Consider the following 16,622-nt stretch of genomic DNA (forward strand, 5'->3'; position numbering starts at 1 on the left):
CTCCCTTGCCTGCAAGAAAGGAAATTATGTGTTATTTATCTTTAAGAAAGGAAATGGCCATAAGAAGTTCCACTGCCTCTTTGCTGATTGACTATATTAATATGAGAATCAACTACTTCAGCCAGACATTACGGCAGGAACCTGTAATCCCAGCAGTCGGGAGGTAAAAACAGGAGCATCAGGAGTTTAGGGTCATTCTCAACTACATAGTGAGTTGGAATCCAGCCTGGGCTACATGAGACCCTGTCTCAAAAACAAAACAAAAGCCAGTATGAAAGTCTCAAATAGTCAATAAAATATTATATTAAAAATACAAATATAAGTCAGGCAGAGTTGGCACACACCTTTAATTCCAGCACTCAGGAGGCAGAGGCAGGTGGATCTCTATGAGTTCGAGGCCAGCCTGGTCAACAAAGTGAGTTCTGGGACAGCCAGGGCTACACAAAGAAACCTTGTCTCAAAACACCAAAACAACAACTATATATAATTTTAGTTAAAATAAAATAATGTGTTACCTGAGTTTTCCTCAACCCTGGGACCGTTGTGGCCTGATTTCTCTCCTTTCTCTTGCTGTCTTGGTTATTTCTAAAGGCCCTGCACAGCCCCATGACTATTCCTCTCAATGGTGGAATTGTCTTCCTCCAGTCTCAAACAGTGCATGATGTCCATAGTGCAGGGCACTGTACGTTTGTGGTTCTGGAGTGTCTCAAGGCTAGATATTTGTGGGGTTAGATGCTGAGAAGGAACCATAAGAGAACTAGGACCAAGTGGGGTCAGTTGGGGACTTGACCATCTCCGTTGGCCATTTGGAACCTGGTATGTGGGTTGAGGCTCTCCCTCCCCGACAGGCCTTGTCCAGGCTCCAGGCAGGGATGCCACTTGCCTGCCCTCCTACCTCCGGGCCTGTGGATGAGCGGCTGGCGGAGGCAGCCCGAGCAGACAGCCTTGTGCGGCTGCTGGCTCCAGGCCTCCCAGCCCAGCTTGTAGCTCCCCCCAGAGTGGCGCGATTGATTGGCTACAGCCGGAATGGGCACCAGTCTCCCTGGCTTGGACAGAAACGGGGCCATCTGTTACACCTCTAGTTAAAAGTACATAAAGTTGAGCATTTGTGTGCCGACAATACCACCCCTGACACCCTCCACGCGGCACAGCGCTCCGGCTCCTTGGCAGGCTCGCGCTCCGCGACAGGCCGGCGCAGCAACGCCCACACGCTGGTTCTGCTGGCACACCACAGCTCCACCTTCCAGCTGCATGGCCCAGCTGGGTCCAGCTAGACGCTAAGATCCCACCTGTATCAGAGGGTGACAGGAAGACCGCGGCTTGGTGGCTATACAGCACCGAAGGACTGCTGCCCCATCCCAGGATGCCCGGGAGGCAGAAAGTGCCAGACTTCAAGCTCTGGTTTGGGGAACCCCAGACAACGAAGTCATTCTAGTCCTGGGAGTCAGTCTTCAAGCAAACTTGGGCTCTTGGCTTGGTTTTCTGTCTCAACCAATTCGAAGAGTGCGGTTTTTTTGTTTGGTTTGGTTTGGTTTGGTTTGGTTTGGTTAATTTGATTTTCTTTTGAGATGCTGTCTTATGTAGTACAAGGCCTCAAACTCCCTGAGTACCAGATGATAACTTTGAACTCCCGACCCTCTTCCTTCCGTCTCCTTAGTGCTGGAATTATAGCCTGGCACCACCACATCCCATTGTAGAGCCAATCTTGTTCCTCAACAGGAACACACTTTGAGAAGGTGTTGAAGCCCGGTTGGTCGAATGATTGCCTAGTATGCTCAAGGCCCTAGGTTTAATCACCACTACCACATAAAATGGGCATGGTAGGGCTCACCTGTAACCCCAACACTGAAGCATCAGAAGCATGAGGATCAGAAGCTTAAGGTTATCCTCTACTACATCGAAAGTTCAAGGCCAGCCTGGGCTACATGAGACCCATCTCAAAACAAAACAAACAAACCACCAACAATAACAACAACAACAACAAAAACAAGAACCATCTTGTAAACACCTCTGGGATTAGCTTTGGACAAGACTAGGTGTTGAATTTTGGTCTTGGGTTCTTGATTTTCAGACCCTGGTTACCCTAATTTCTGAATTCTGTTTTCTGGTCTCCAGCTCTAGACTGTCAAGGTATTTCACAAATGTCTATGCCACGTTAGCCAGGCCAGCCTGCCGATCCCCAAAACTATCATGGATATTCCTGACTCTGACTGTCGGTACTTACGGCCACCTCACTCCAGCCGAGTTTCTTATTTCTCCCTCCAACCACTTCAGAGATAAACGAACTCAGACCCGGATCTGCCACGTAGATTTCTTGGCTCTGGGATCTTTCTGGGCTCTGATCCCCCACTGACCCTTTCTCCATCTGCAAGGCTTCTCAAGAGCTTTGAGCAGGTCATGTCCTCGGGTCCTTCTTCCCAGGTAACCTGGGCTGGTTCTTGTCTTACTCACAAAGCAGCATACAGCTTGACACCGAATGTAGAAGGAGGCCCTGGAGGCACCAGCAGTGCTCAGCTCAGCTGTGGAAAAGCGGGAAGCAAGACCTGGAGAGGCAGCCTTGGCTCCCCCAGTCGTCGCCTTAGTGGCCCTGCAGAGGACAGTCTAAAACACAGCTGGCTAGGCAGATAGACAGCATTTAGACATTGGTATATCCGTGGGCTTTTCCCCAGTATATATTTACTCCATACCTGCTGTGTGTCATCTAGTTCCTTGTTTGATTTGGATTAGATCTCTCTCTCTCTCTCTCTCTCTCTCTCTCTCTCTCTCTCTCTCTCACACACACACACACACACACACACACACACAGATGAGAAGAGCTAACCCATTTATACATCTTGTGCTGGAGACAAATCCATGTATAACAGCCACAGTGCGGCAGCAAGCCACCCAATGAGCCACCGTCGTCCTCATTTTACACGATAACTATCAGAGCTGGAAGGGAGCAAACGGCTAAAAGTAACGTGCATTAGATGGGACAGTGTGGGCACACCTCTTTTTTTTTTGGTTTTTTTCGAGACAGGGTTTCTCTGTGTAGCTTTGCGCCTTTCCTGGAACTCGCTTTGGAGACCAGGCTGGCCTCGAACTCACAGAGATCCGCCTGGCTCTGCCTCCCGAGTGCTGGGATTAAAGGCGTGCGCCACCACCGCCCGGCGTGGGGACACCTCTTACTTGACACAAAATAAGTGATGACAGAACAGAAAAGATTGGAGGTGGTGGTGTGGTGGTGGTGTGGTGTGGTATAGTGGTGGTCTGGTGTTGTGGTGGTGGTGTGGTGTGATATGGTGGTGATAGTGGTGGTGGTAGTAGTATAGTAGTGGTGGTGTTGGCAGTGGTGTGGCGTGGTGTAGTAGTGGTCTTGTGTAGTGGTGGTGTGGTGTGGTGGTGGTAGTGGTGTGGTGGTGGTGTGGTGTGGTGGTGGTAGTGGTGTGGTGGTGGTAGTGGTATGGTATGGTGGTAGTGGTGTGGTGGTGGTGTGGTGTGGTGGTGGTATGGTAGTGGTGGTGTGGTATGTTGTGGTGGTGGTGGTAATGGTGGTGGTATGGTGGTGGTATGATGGTGGTGTGGTGGTGGTATGGTAGTGGTGGTGTGGTATGTCGTGGTGGTGGTGGTAATGGTGGTGGTATGGTGGTGGTATGATGGTGGTGTGGTGGTGGTATAATAGTGGTGGTGGTGTGGTCTGGTGGTGGTCTGGTGGTGTGGTGTGGTGGTGGTATGGTAGTGGTGGTGGTATGTCGTGGTGGTGGTGGTAATGGTGGTGGTATGATGGTGGTGTGGTGGTGGTGTGGTGGTGTGGTGGTGGTGATGTGGTAGTGATGATAGTGGTGGGGGTGGTGTGCTGGTGGTGGAGGTGGTGGTACGAACACAAGGTTATTTTTGTCCACATGTTCTAGCTCTGCTTGCATACTCCACTCCCACACAAGGCAATGCCTTCCACTGCTTGCTCATCTGTCCTTTGGAAAGATGCTCACAAGGAGGTGTTGAGTGCGGCCTCCCTGTCCCCTCTCAGCAGGTCACAGGTTATGTCTTCATCTCTGGAGACCACCTGATTTAGCTGGGATGAGACTGAAGTGGTCATCTGGCCAAGATACAAATTTAAGAGAGTCTACACAACATGGAGATCAGAAGTCTCCTTGACCTCGAGGCTCCTGGAACCCTCCTTGCCTCAGCCTTGCACAAAGTTAGTTCAAGTCTTCCCTATGCTCCTCACCAGGCAGCTCAGGGGAGGTGTCAGATTCCTCAAGGACCTCCAGCCTCCAAAGGAGCTCGCTCAGGCAGCCCTCACCAAGCTGCTACAGTTTCTACCACACAGATAGGGCACTGGAACAGAGGAAGAATGGGAATCAAGGGGATTGTAGCCCTAATGGGGGCATCTCCAGACTTCTTTAAGCTCCTCCTGCTCAAAGTCTCTGGGTGGCCTTGCCCAGTCCCCTGCTGTCTCTGGTACATTGCCTCAAGATGCCTAAAGCAGGCCACATCTGGACTTCACAGGTATCCAGGTAGTGGTCTCTAGGGGGCATCGAACAGCGGGCTGGATATGAAAGTCAGCCGATGTTTCTCCTTCCCTTAGGCATCTCGTGTGTGTGTGTGTGTGTGTGTGTGTGTGTGTGTGTGTGTGTGTGCGCGTGTGTGTTGGGGGGAGTCTTCACGAATGTGTAGAAAGCAGAATGTAAAGTTTATAGGCCATGAAAACCCTAGAGAATGCAGTGGCAGTGAGAACAGGGGTCCTGAGAGCTGTGGGAGGGAGAAACACGGAGGCTCCAAGGTGGTCTGTGATTCTTGTTCCTAGCTCGATCACCTCAAACAAGCCTCTTGATCCTTTTGAGCCTCAGTTTACTAACTGTAAAATGGGACTTAAAGCTGATTTTCCTGAGGAGCTGAGGCTCAGTGGGTAAAGGGCTTACTATGTAAGCAGGAGGGCCTGAGTTGATCCCCAGGACTCATGTAAAAACACTAGGTGTGGCCATTCCGGGCACTCCGGGAGAACAGGAGGCAGAGGCAAGCCCCAGGTATGTAGCAAGTTCCAGGCCAGCCAGGGCTGCCTAGTGAGATCCTGTTTCAAAAAACAAAACAAAAACAAACCCCGTGTGTAGACCACAACATATACATTTGCTTCCAAGTTTGATTCCCTGGGAACTCACATGGTGCAAGAAATTTCTCTGACCAAAAAAAAGTGGACAATACCTGAAATATAACGTCTATGGTTATTCCCCCCCCCCCCCCCCCGCCCACACACACATACACAGGTACAAAGAGAGAGAGAGAAAGACAGCGACAGAGACAGAGAGAGACAGAGAGAGGAGAGAGGAAGAGAGACACACACAGAGAGAGACAAGGAGAGAGATACAGGGTGAGATACTTTTCTTTCCAGGAAAGAGTATTCAAGGGTCAAGCATGACAGACGGAATCTTTTCTTGGCTTCTGGAGGTGAGACCCAGGAGTCTCTGGAGAGACCTCCTGGGCTCCCCTCAGTCTAGAGCTGCTCTCTCTGCCCCCTTATGATACAACTTGGTCTAAGATGTCTGGAACCTCTCCTGCGGCCCTGATTTCTTTCTCTCTGGCCTCCACACATCCCCTCCCCAGCGATCTTCCACCCTCAGCATCCTTAGTATCTACCCTTCAGGGGAGTCCGCGATGAAATTCCCTCCGTTTTCATCAGCGCAAGCCGAGGGTTAGCAACGTGGAGGGTTTTGTGCTCATCTGAGACCCTCCTGCGGGCCTGGAGCCCGGGAGTCCTGGAGACACGTGCCATAGATAATGCACTCAAGGCGCAGGCTAGCCTGCACTTCCCGTTATCTGCCAGCAGCAGGCGCTGTGACGCAGGCGCTCTCTGCCCAGGAGCATTAACTTAAGAACGGCTCATACTAATGTCCCTGGCTGTGGGGAAACAGCGTTTTATTAAATGCTTCACACAGATTTGGTATAATAAAGATGAATATATTATATCCTTTGCCTCCCCCAGAGTGAGACCATAATAAGAGAGGGAAAAAAAAACAATAAAGTGAAACATAAATACAGTGTAATGGGACTTGTGGCGCAGGACGCTTGGTCTGTACCGGCTACCACAGGCCCCGACCTGGCTCCGGGGAGCCGCGCTCAGGCTCACCGCTGCCTGCTCAGAGGGTCTCAGGCTGCAGTTTCCACCCTGCTTCCCTACAGCCAACCCCACCTCTGCAACTTCGGGATTCACTTGATCTCTGAGAAGCCTTCTTAGAGAGGAAGGTAGTGGCTGGTGCTGTGTGTGTTGGGGGAGGGGGTGTCCTCTGAGCTCTTGCTTCCTATTGGTCTGCAGGGATCCACGCCCTGCAGGAAGACAGACAGATGAGCTGATGGACAGATTCTAAAGAGGACTAACGCTAGAATGATGCTTTCTATCTTGGCTGGGAAGTCATTGTTTTTCCCCATGGGCTTCTCCCATAACTTGCCGGAAGTCCCTCCGTGGGTCTTACTTTCATCCTTCCTTGGATGCCACCAAAATCGTTTACTTAAAATTGAGGCTTTAAAAAAAAAACCAAAAACTTGAAAATGGTGGCACAAGCCTTCAATCTCAGCACACGGGGAAGGGGCAAGCGGATCTCTGAGTTCTGAGTTCAAGGCCAATCTGGTCTACAGATTTGAGACAGAAAAACTCTGTCTAAAAAAAAAAAATGAAAAAAAAGAAAGAAAGAAAGAGAAAGAAAATGAGGCTTTCAAAACTTTCTTAATCAGAAACAAGGACTGCTCTTCCATTCAGCCAGCCAGAACTCTATTCCCCATCCAAGGAGATAAGTCGAGGCTTAAACCCAAGAGGAGCTCAGATCAGGGTCTGGATTCAAATAACAACGTTTGTGGCGGCAGATCAGAGTTTAACCTCGGAGTTCTTTTCAGCAAATGGAAATGTGGCAAGTACTGGAGAGGATTCAAATGTCTGGTACCCCGTTGACTGCGCAGAACAAACAAGAGAAACAATTGCCAGTGGTTTCCAAAATACTCGTTAAAACAAACGGTCCTTTCTGATCGAGCATTTTATCGCCAACCTTGCTTCCCTGTTCAAGCGTCGTGAAGGCAGTGCACTTTCCTAAACAAAGGAAGTCTTCGGTCACTAAAGGTCCTAAACCTTCTCTGCCTTATGGTGATAACAAGGCTCAGAGAGGTTAAGACTTACCCAAGGCCACCCAGCCGGCCAGATGTGGTGTGGTCTTCAGGCTAAGGTGCACCTGCGGGTGTGTGTCGATGAGGATGCCTGGATTACCCTGCTGCCTCTGGGAAGCGATTAGATATTTGGCTTAGAGAGAACCCCTCTGCCGGAGCCAGACCTGCAAACCAAGCACCTCAGAACAAATCCAAATCAACGAGGAAGGGCTGCTGAGGGAAGAGGTGGTCAGGGGTGGAGGGAGAGAGGTGCCGCAGGCCACAGGCTGAGCGAACTGCCTCCTGTCTAGGTCTGGCTGTGCAGAACACCTTAACGATCCCGCTGGAACCAGAGTGAGGGCCCTGGCCCAAGATTCACTAAGAGGAAGAGAGGAGGAGAAGGGATCAGGCCACAGAAGAATCAAAGGGGTTGACCTCGCAGAAGTGAACGAAGAACAAGATGTGCACAGGAAGTGGAGGAGTCAGGGGCATGGGTGGTTGTGGGACTCAGTGGTTGCATTATTCCAGATCAGGAACCCAGGGGTGTGAAGAAAGCTGGCAAGGCCAAAGGGAGCGAATTGTGCTGAACACTCTTTCCCACGCCCAGTAACCTAGTGCTTCCTTGCAGGGACAGGATGGGCCAGCTGGGTTCGGACATAAATTCTGACGTGGTGGAAATTGGACCTGCAGGTGCCAAAGGGCCAGGGAACCTGGGGCCTTGAGCCCATGGAGGGCCCTGTGGCTTTGCCAGCAACTCATTTCAATCTCAAGAGCAATCCCACTGGTCCAAAACAGCCTGGAGGGAGCCAGGGTCCCAGCTCAGAAGGAGCTCCTGTTCTCCGCTTTGCTTGGAGCCACATTCCCACAAGCAGAACTCTTCAGCTGCAGGCTTTCTCAGAGCGGACACTTGCATCCTCTTTTCCTACCCTGCCCTCGGCTGGGCCTGTCTTCTCTTGCCCGGGGTCTGGGAGCTCTCTAGAGCCTTAGGTGGGACAGCCCTGTCCAGAAGTTGGCCTCTGACCAGCGGAGTCCAAGGGGGATCCAGGACAGAAGTGCTGGTATAATTCAGCCGCGGAATAATTCAGGGTACCCGGGGTCAGGGGGTCTTCTACCCAGGTCTCTTACTTTTGCAGGTTAGTGAGCCCGCTGCTTGGCACATTCGCAAGGCGTTAATGCAATGAGCCTCAGAGGCTGCTGAATTATTCACGTGCCGTTTATTATGAGAAGCCTGACTCAGGTCTTTTCTGCATCCGCATAGCCACGCAGACCGGCTCATACTTACCCTGTCCTCTTCCGTTTCTGTGCCCAGTCTTTCCACCAGGCCGAGTAGCCTAGGCTTCATGCCTGCGACCAACGCCCTCCCCAGGGCAGGGAGGCCTTGGTGGAATGCAGAGTGCGGCTACCATTAACAGGAAGGTGGCGGAGAGGAGGGAACCTGTATTGTTGGCCCATCCACAAGTGCCGGGTGTAGCTCCTCAGCCCCTCCTCTCAAGGGCTAAACGGCATCCCAGTAACCTTCCGGGATGTACCAAGGACTGGGGTTTAGTCCAGGAATTCACGGCCTGGACAACAGAAGGAGGCAGTCTATTTTCCTTGTTTCCGAAATGTTTTCCCTTACCCATCTACCCAAACGCTTCTGGTTTTTCAAAGTGCAGCGCTAACACCAGCTTCTGCCAGAACAAGGGAGCCCTGCGCATATACACACAGGTCCCCTCACCCTCTTCACAGACCCTAGGGCCCTTGGGGTACAATGGGTGTGTTTTCTACCCCTCCCGTCTTTCTGCTCCTCACGCCTGCTCTTCAGTCCTTTCTTCCTTTCCATTTCTGAACCCGTCGTGTGGCAGGGAATCAATCCTGTTTAAAACAAAACAAAATGCAAGGAAGTCCAATTATTAGTCAGACCACAGTTGGATCCAGGTCCCAGCACCCCAGCACTCCCGCCCCAGTAAAAGCGTTAAAGAACGAAGTCTTTGTGCACCTCTGCAAATGTGGAGGTGTGAGCCTCAGAGTACCTCAAACATCTGCATGCAGCTGACAAAAACAACGTACCTCCCCTCTCCTGTACCCTTGGCCCTCTCTGGGGGCTGGGGGGTGTGTGGCAAAGACTGAGCCAGTTCTCTGTCTGGCTCTCTTTGTCTCTTATCCGTTTAGTTTATTTATTCAATAAATGCCTGAGGAGCTCTTGGTATATGCCTGGCTGGCATGGGGGCACACAGAGAGACGGTGGTCCTGTCCTCCTCAAGTTCACGACCAGATGGAGAGAGAAGCAGAAGGTTTGACACAAACCACCGCCACGCGTCTGGCGATGTGGCAGTGACTCCCAGGGGGTCTGCTGAGGAGCCCCACAGGGCCACCCCGGGCGGGGAGGATTTCCCCAAGGTGATGAGTTGGGCAGTAGCGTAGGGAAAGAGTTGCCAGGAAGAGAAGGGACAGAGGCCATTCTGACCCTGGATGAAAAAGAGAGAGAGAGCTCTGTTCTGGAGGCTACAGAGACTGGGCACCAAGCAGACCTCAGCATCTCTGGGGAGCTCTTCCATGCCAGCCTGCCTCTGCCATTTGGTTCTGTGTCTGTGTTTCCTCCATACTTCCGAAAGACATTTAGTCCCTCTAGCCACGAGGCAGAAGCACCTTGACACAGCGGTCTAAAGGAATTCCTTCCTCCAAAGAAGGGAGAGGAGTGAGCAGTAGTGTGTGCTCCCCAAAGAATGGCCCAGACACAACCCCCCCCCACACACACACACAGACACCACACACTCCACAGGCAGAGGTCAGGAGAGCTGTGCCTAGCAAGGGGAGAGCAGGGCAAGTTCAGAAGCAGGCTTGGAGCCCAGACTGTATTTTGGAGCAGCTGGCTTCTTAATTCCTAGGCCTGGGAGGAGGTAGCTCCCCTCCACTTCCCCATTGGCCTACCTCCCTTCCCCCACTGGCCTCCTTCTGCCCTTTGCCTTTTCTGGATCTCCAATCCTTTTGAGAATCCACTGTGTTATATAATATTAGCCACAGGGGGGGAAATGTGTTCACTTGCTGACGAAGTTTACACGAAGTGTCTGGAGTCTTCAGAACTCCTGAAACCTGTGCACAGAGCCTGTAGAGACCTCTGGTCAAGAGTCTCAGAGAATAGGAGCACAGGCTTGAGTCGGAAAACAATAGTGTTCCAGTCCTGGTTAATCCCAGACAAGCTGTGTGACTTCAGATGCGCTCCTGACCATCTCTGTTCCCCATTTTCCTTATTGTAAAATGAAGGATATTATTAATAACTACCCCAAAAGTTGTAAAGTAACAAATGAATAAAGCTTAGCCGGGAGCCTAATGTAAGAGTTTATGGTATTTATAGTCATGGTTATTGTTCCTGTTATTAGAGACAGTGGCCACGGACAGAATGTAAAACCCAAAATGAGTAATCTCAGCTCAACCAGGTTGATGGGACTATGGAAGACTCTTCTACAGCAGAAGCACTCTCTGAAGTTTAGGGACTGAGTAGCTGTCCCATGGGACAAAAGCCATCCAAACTAGTGATCAAGTTTAGTCATACTGAGTGGTGCCAGACCCAGACCATTTTCTTGGGAAGGAACTCTGGCTTGAGAGCAGCTGGCTGGTGGTCCTTACCAGAACATGGAAATGAATGGGGCTACCCAAACAACCTGGGTTGAATCTGATGGGGCTTGGGGAATGAGTTAAGTGAACTATTATTATCCTTTGCTAAGAAACAATTTGTTTCATTTGAGTCTGTAGGGTCATGACAATTCATGGAATGTTTATTCCTCCTCTTTGTTTGGGATATTCCCTAAATTAGAAGGTGAACAGATCTTTGTCAGAATAATCCCTTCCATTATGGAGATGGAATAAGGCTGGATCTTGGTCTTGTAAGTAGTGAACAATTCAGTGGTAATGGATACATGGTGTTTCAGTAGATGCTCCTCCGAGGAGGTGGAGGAGTCTCCAGGGTCTAGCTGCCTCCAGCTCCAGCTGAAAAGTCCCCAGGCCAGCTGGCTAGGATGTGAATGTCTCCACTGCACAGTGTAGAGTCCTAGGAGGGCATCTGGATGGGGACAACCTGAACTCTTCATGGCTGGCTTCCTTCCAGTCGCTCTTCATCGGAACTTTTTGATTCAGAAACTTCCTCTTCTTTTTGATTCTTGTGACCTCTCAGCTCCTCTGAGGGCACAGTCTGGCCCAGAGCCATTCCCATCCCATTGTTGAATCATTTTGACCTTATTTGCAGGATGGAAACCCATCTAACATATTTGGTGGGGTAAGAACTGGGTATTTCCTAGGATTGGGTAGGTCCAGGTTGCTGATGCTCCTGCCCTTGAGGGTCTAAAACTCTGGGGGGAGGGTTCCTATCACCAACCCAGAATATACTCAATTTCTCTTCAGAAGGGGTACTAGAGGCCAGTGGATTTGGGTTCCCAGGGTTCTAGAAAAGCCTAGTCCTGCCACACACTTTTTTTTGGGGGGGGGGCTGGAGGGTTTGAGATAGGGTAGGCTTTCAGGTTGGGGAAAGGTGGTTGGGAAGTTGAACAGGTTTCAAGGTGGCCTGGACAAGTGATCTGGGCAAAATGAACTGAAACAAGAATGTGCCAGGTGGTACCACACTTGTGTGACCCTCAAACTGGCTGAGAGACCCACCAATTAGGCCAAGGAAGTAAATCCTCAGGATAGGGCAAGGCAGGAGGGGAGGTGCATGGGGACAGCAAATGACTCCAGAATGTCCTCCCTTGACAAAATAGGAACAAAGATCCCAGAGATGGGGGAGGGGGGGTGGGGGGGTGGGGGGTGGGGGGGGGTGGGGGGTGGGTCTTTCTGCTCCCCAGTTCCCACTCCACCACCTCTTGGCAGTTTCTCAGAGATGTCAACTCCACTGGTCTTCAGGAACTGGGAGATGAGCCATAGCAGGCACTGGACTTAACTTGAAGGTTCAGTCTTCATCAAGGGCTTGATGTTGTACCAGGAAAGGGCAGGGGCCGGATCCTGAGGGCAGGAAGCCGGGAGAGGGCAGATGTATCTTGTGCCCTCCTTTAAATCTTCCCTGGCTTTTTCTCTCTCAGGTTCCTCTCCACTAGTCCCCAGACTTCGATTCATGTTCCTGGCTTAGCATCTCCTCATGACTTCCAGGGCTTCAGGGATGATAGAGGCAGATGATGTGTGAGAGACAGTGGCTGATGCATCAGGACCTGGGATGGACCTCCATTACCACTATTTCTGCCTCAGAGCACTCCCTCTACCCCACTCCCCACCTCCTGAAGATGGAGGGTGAGGATGGGGAGGACGTAGAAGGCAGGCTTCAAACATTCCCAGGCAGCCCAGCCCCTCACCACACTGGGGCCTCCAGGCAAGAATCCTATTTCTCTACTCCATCCCTTTTAATCTAGAGAACTACAAGCCATGATTCCTAACAGTTATACTAGAGATTAGTAAACCTATCTCTGATGTGCAGAGGACCCTGCACAGAGAAAGCCTGTTCCCTGTCCCAGAGCAAGATAAGTCTGCTCTCTCTCTCTCTCTCTCTCTCTCTCTCTCTCTCTCTCTCTCTCTCTCTCCTTCCCTCCTTCCTTCCACTCACCCCCTTCCGACAGGGAGGGTCCCATTCTTCCATTCTTCCGGTCCCACTCCCTGCCGTGGTCCACAAATTCTCCAGCTGCTCATGGACCCTTCTCTGGCCCAAGCTGTGCTTCTGGACCACACAGGCCACTCAGGAGTTTACCAACAAAGCGAGTGTGGTGTGTGCAGCTAGTGGAGAGAAAAGAGTTCTTCTTCCTGGTTCCTACACCCTCTTCCCTTCCCTCCTTTTTCCAAGGGAAGAAGTGGAAAATTAGGGCCCAACACAAACCAGATGGAGTAGCAAGGGAGAAGAGGGCCCCAGAGCACAGCCCCACTGTCGTACCTCAAGGGAAAAGAACGATATAGCTGAGGGTCAGTCCCGCTGGTCTGCCCAGAGGTCCATAAACGTTTAAAGAAAGAAACAGGAAGAGCCACACACAAATAAACACATTTTAAAAACGAACACTTTCCAATAACGATGCACACAAAATGCTCGCCTAGCATTCCGAGATTCCAGGCCCTGGGATCCACAGCCACCAGCCTCACTGGTTCCCCGGCCTCGCTGCGAGTTTCCGAGAGCGCAGCCCCAGCCGGGGCCCCGGCCCCTTCCCGGTCCCACCCCGCATCCGGAACAGCTGGAGTCGGGCCGTGCTGCACACTCAAGCCCTGTGCCCAGCTGGGCGGGGCGGACAGCAGGGCCCCGGCCCTGGCTGGGGCAAACAGCAGCAGGGAAGCCCGGAACCCGCCCGGGTAACCCCGACACCCGGCTGAGTTTCCGTCAGACGCCGGTCATCAGACGCGCGGTGGCCCTAGCTGGCCCCGAGACCCGCGGCGGGAGGAAAGAGTGTGCAAGATTGCAGCAGGAGGTAGGGCGCCCGCCTCAGGCTCAGGCCAGGGTAGAGGCGTGCTGAGCCGCCAACTCCTCCCTCCGCCTCTCCTCTCGGGGTGGGGAAGACTGAGCTCTCCAATTGTTCCCCTCCCCCAACCCTTAGGATCCCCACCTCTGTCCCGAGTCGCCCACCCAGGGCTGGGAAGCCAGCTCTGACCTCCTAGGGGCCAGCCCCCGGGAGTCTTCAGCTTCTCTTTTCTCGGACTCACGGCCCAGGGCTGGGGTTGGGGGACAAGAGAGTCTTGGAATAGGGGTGCTCTTGGAATAGGGTGCTGGGTTCCTGATTTGGGACCATCAAAGTCCACGTTGGGCAGCAGCGGGGCCCGCCCGGGCTCCAGTTCTTACCTGGCCAGTGCGGCAGCCGAGTCACTCCGCTACTGGGGCTCCTGGTACCCCTCTCTAGCTCCACCGCCGCGGCTTGCAGAGCCTAAGACCTCCCGGCTGGTCCTGCCATCGCGGCCAGGCCGGCGAGAGACCGGTGCACCCGGAGCGCGGCTCTCAGTTTGGGGTGGGGGCGGTGGCTTTTTAGTCACCCCAGGTTCGGGAGCAATAAAGGCTCCTCTAATGTAATTTACAAACATCTCGGACCGAGTACGGCGTAGAGCCGGGACTGACAGGCGCATTAGGCAGGCTAATTCCAGCCGGCTCCTCCTACCCCCGGCCCGCTAATTAATGAGCTTCCCAACTTAGAGCCGCCTGCATTGGACAGACAGAGAGTGAAAGAGAGGGTGAGGGAGAGGTAGAGAAGGAGAGGGACGGGGGGGAGCAGAGTGGAGTGAAGAGAGGGAGGGAGGGAGAGAGAGAGAGAGAGAGGACAGGGGGAGAGAGAACAGAGAGAAAGAAGAGAGGAGAAAGACGGGAGAGCAAGAGAAAGAGAAGTGCCGCTGCAGATAATTGATTACTCCTCGATCAAGGCTAACTTGTTAGCAATAGTCAATTGCCCCGTCTCTCCGCCTCCCCTCGCAGTCCGGGATCGGCGCCCTCGCCTCGGCTCTTCCAACTGCCGCCGCCAGGACCCGGGGCCAGGAGCCGCCGCGGCGGAGCCACCTGACACCTTTAAATAGCACCGGGGCTGGCGAAACTGGAGCCCGGTGCGGCTCTTCCCGGCTCCGGCCCGGGCTTGCTGGAAACCCCGGCGGCGGCGGCGGCGGCGGCGGCGGCGCCCGTGTCAGCGCTCTCCTCCCGGGGCCCCGCGCCGCTCCGCCTGCCTGGGTCGCCGCGCTAATCGGCCCGTGGCCGGTCCGCGCCCTGCCCGGCGCGGCCTCCCGCCCGCCTCCCGCCTTCCTCTCGCACCGTCCGGCGCCCGAGCTGCCCGCGGGCTGGGTCCCCGCGGCCCGAGCCGCCCCGGCCGGGCCCCTAAGCGAGGCCGAGATGACTTCCAAGGAGGACGGCAAGGCGGCGCCGGGGGAGGAGCGCCGGCGCAGCCCTCTGGACCACCTGCCGCCGCCCGCCAACTCCAACAAGCCCCTGACGCCGTTCAGCATCGAGGACATCCTCAACAAGCCGTCGGTGCGGAGAAGTTACTCGCTGTGTGGGGCGGCGCACCTGCTGGCCGCCGCCGACAAGCACGCGCCGGGCGGCTTGCCCCTGGCGGGCCGCGCTCTGCTCTCGCAGACCTCGCCGCTGTGCGCCTTGGAGGAGCTCGCCAGCAAGACCTTTAAGGGGCTGGAGGTCAGCGTCCTGCAGGCAGCCGAAGGTAGGCACAGCCTAGATTTGCCCTGCGCCCGGTCGCCCACACTCAGTGTCCTGTACTTCGTACCCCTCTGCCTCTGCCCACGCCGGGCCGTCAGGTCCCTCCAGTCCTAGCTTCTGTAGCTGAGACGGGAGGGGAGATAGGTGGGACAGGACCCTATAGCCTAGGGACCTCTGAGTCCTGAGTCGGGGTGATCTGAGAGAGGTGGGGAACCCAAGCTCTCCCCGCAAAGTCTGACGGGCTTCTTGGAGTTTCCATCGGCTTGGATGCTCTTTACTCCTGGAGTGGGCCAGAGAAAGAATCTTTTCCTGGAAACTTCTGGGTAGGATGGAGTCAGGCCATTGGAAAAGGGTTAAAAAAAAAAAATCTGTGTTCACAACACATTTGGGGAGTCTCTATTTAGCTTCCTTGTACTCTGTGAGACTTTAGGTCTTTCAGACCAACTCCTAGGGAGCAGAGACCAAAACAATTTTTCCTAGCGACTTCCAAGAGACTAAAGACAGGAGGTCTCAGCTTGCTCTGGTATAGAGAGTAGACTCAGCAGCGAGCTGGGCCTGGGTCTGGTGGAGAGTTATGGGATAGTCTGGGTGGGGTCTTGGCTCTCTCGTTGCGAGCGTACACTGTCATTTCTTTTCAGGCCGCGATGGGATGACCATCTTTGGGCAGCGACAGACGCCCAAGAAACGGCGAAAATCACGCACGGCCTTCACCAACCACCAGATATACGAGTTGGAGAAACGCTTTCTATACCAGAAGTACCTGTCCCCGGCAGATCGCGACCAAATTGCGCAGCAGCTGGGCCTCACCAACGCACAGGTCATCACCTGGTTCCAGAAATCGGCGCGCCAAGCTCAAGCGGGACCTGGAGGAGATGAAGGCCGACGTGGAGTCCGCCAAGAAACTGGGCCCCAGCGGGCAGATGGACATCGTGGCACTGGCCGAACTCGAGCAGAACTCGGAGGCTTCGGGCGGCGGTGGCGGCGGCTGCGGCAGGGCCCAAGTCTAGGCCCGGTTCTCCCGCGCTGCCCCCAGGCGCCCCGCAAGCCCCGGGCGGTGGGCCCTTGCAGCTCTCGCCGGCCTCTCCGCTCACGGACCAGCGGGCCAGCAGCCAGGACTGCTCAGAGGACGAGGAAGACGAAGAGATCGACGTGGACGATTGAGCGGCGCCCTGGACCTTCTGCCTCCCGGGCCCCCAGCGCCGGCATGCCCGCCGCCTCCCCGGACCGGACCGCTAAGGGGAGCTGGGACCTCCTCAGCATCTCCTGCCTCCACCCTTGTCCCGGGGCCCCGACTTGGCTCCTGACAGCCGCCTCTTCCCTCTCGAAGCAATAAATCCCGGCCGGCCGGCGGGGCCGGCCGCCACAAGCGGCCTCCGCCGCCCCGGAAGCGCTC

General features: G+C 54.0%; 1 protein-coding gene across 1 annotated transcript; it reads left to right on the forward strand.

Moving 5' to 3' along the window:
• The first annotated feature begins 14,908 nt into the window (after nucleotides 1-14,908).
• Lbx1 (ladybird homeobox 1) lies at nucleotides 14,909-16,390 on the forward strand. The gene is given in 4 exon segments (XM_052760496.1): nucleotides 14,909-15,233; nucleotides 15,868-16,064; nucleotides 16,066-16,227; nucleotides 16,229-16,390. Coding segments are annotated over 4 exon segments (846 nt in total).
• Nucleotides 16,391-16,622: the final 232 nt, after the last annotated feature.

The sequence above is a fragment of the Peromyscus californicus genome, unplaced genomic scaffold (genome assembly GCF_007827085.1).
Source record: "Peromyscus californicus insignis strain IS unplaced genomic scaffold, ASM782708v3 Scaffold_4__1_contigs__length_199733344, whole genome shotgun sequence".
Classification (NCBI taxonomy): Eukaryota; Metazoa; Chordata; class Mammalia; order Rodentia; family Cricetidae; genus Peromyscus; species Peromyscus californicus.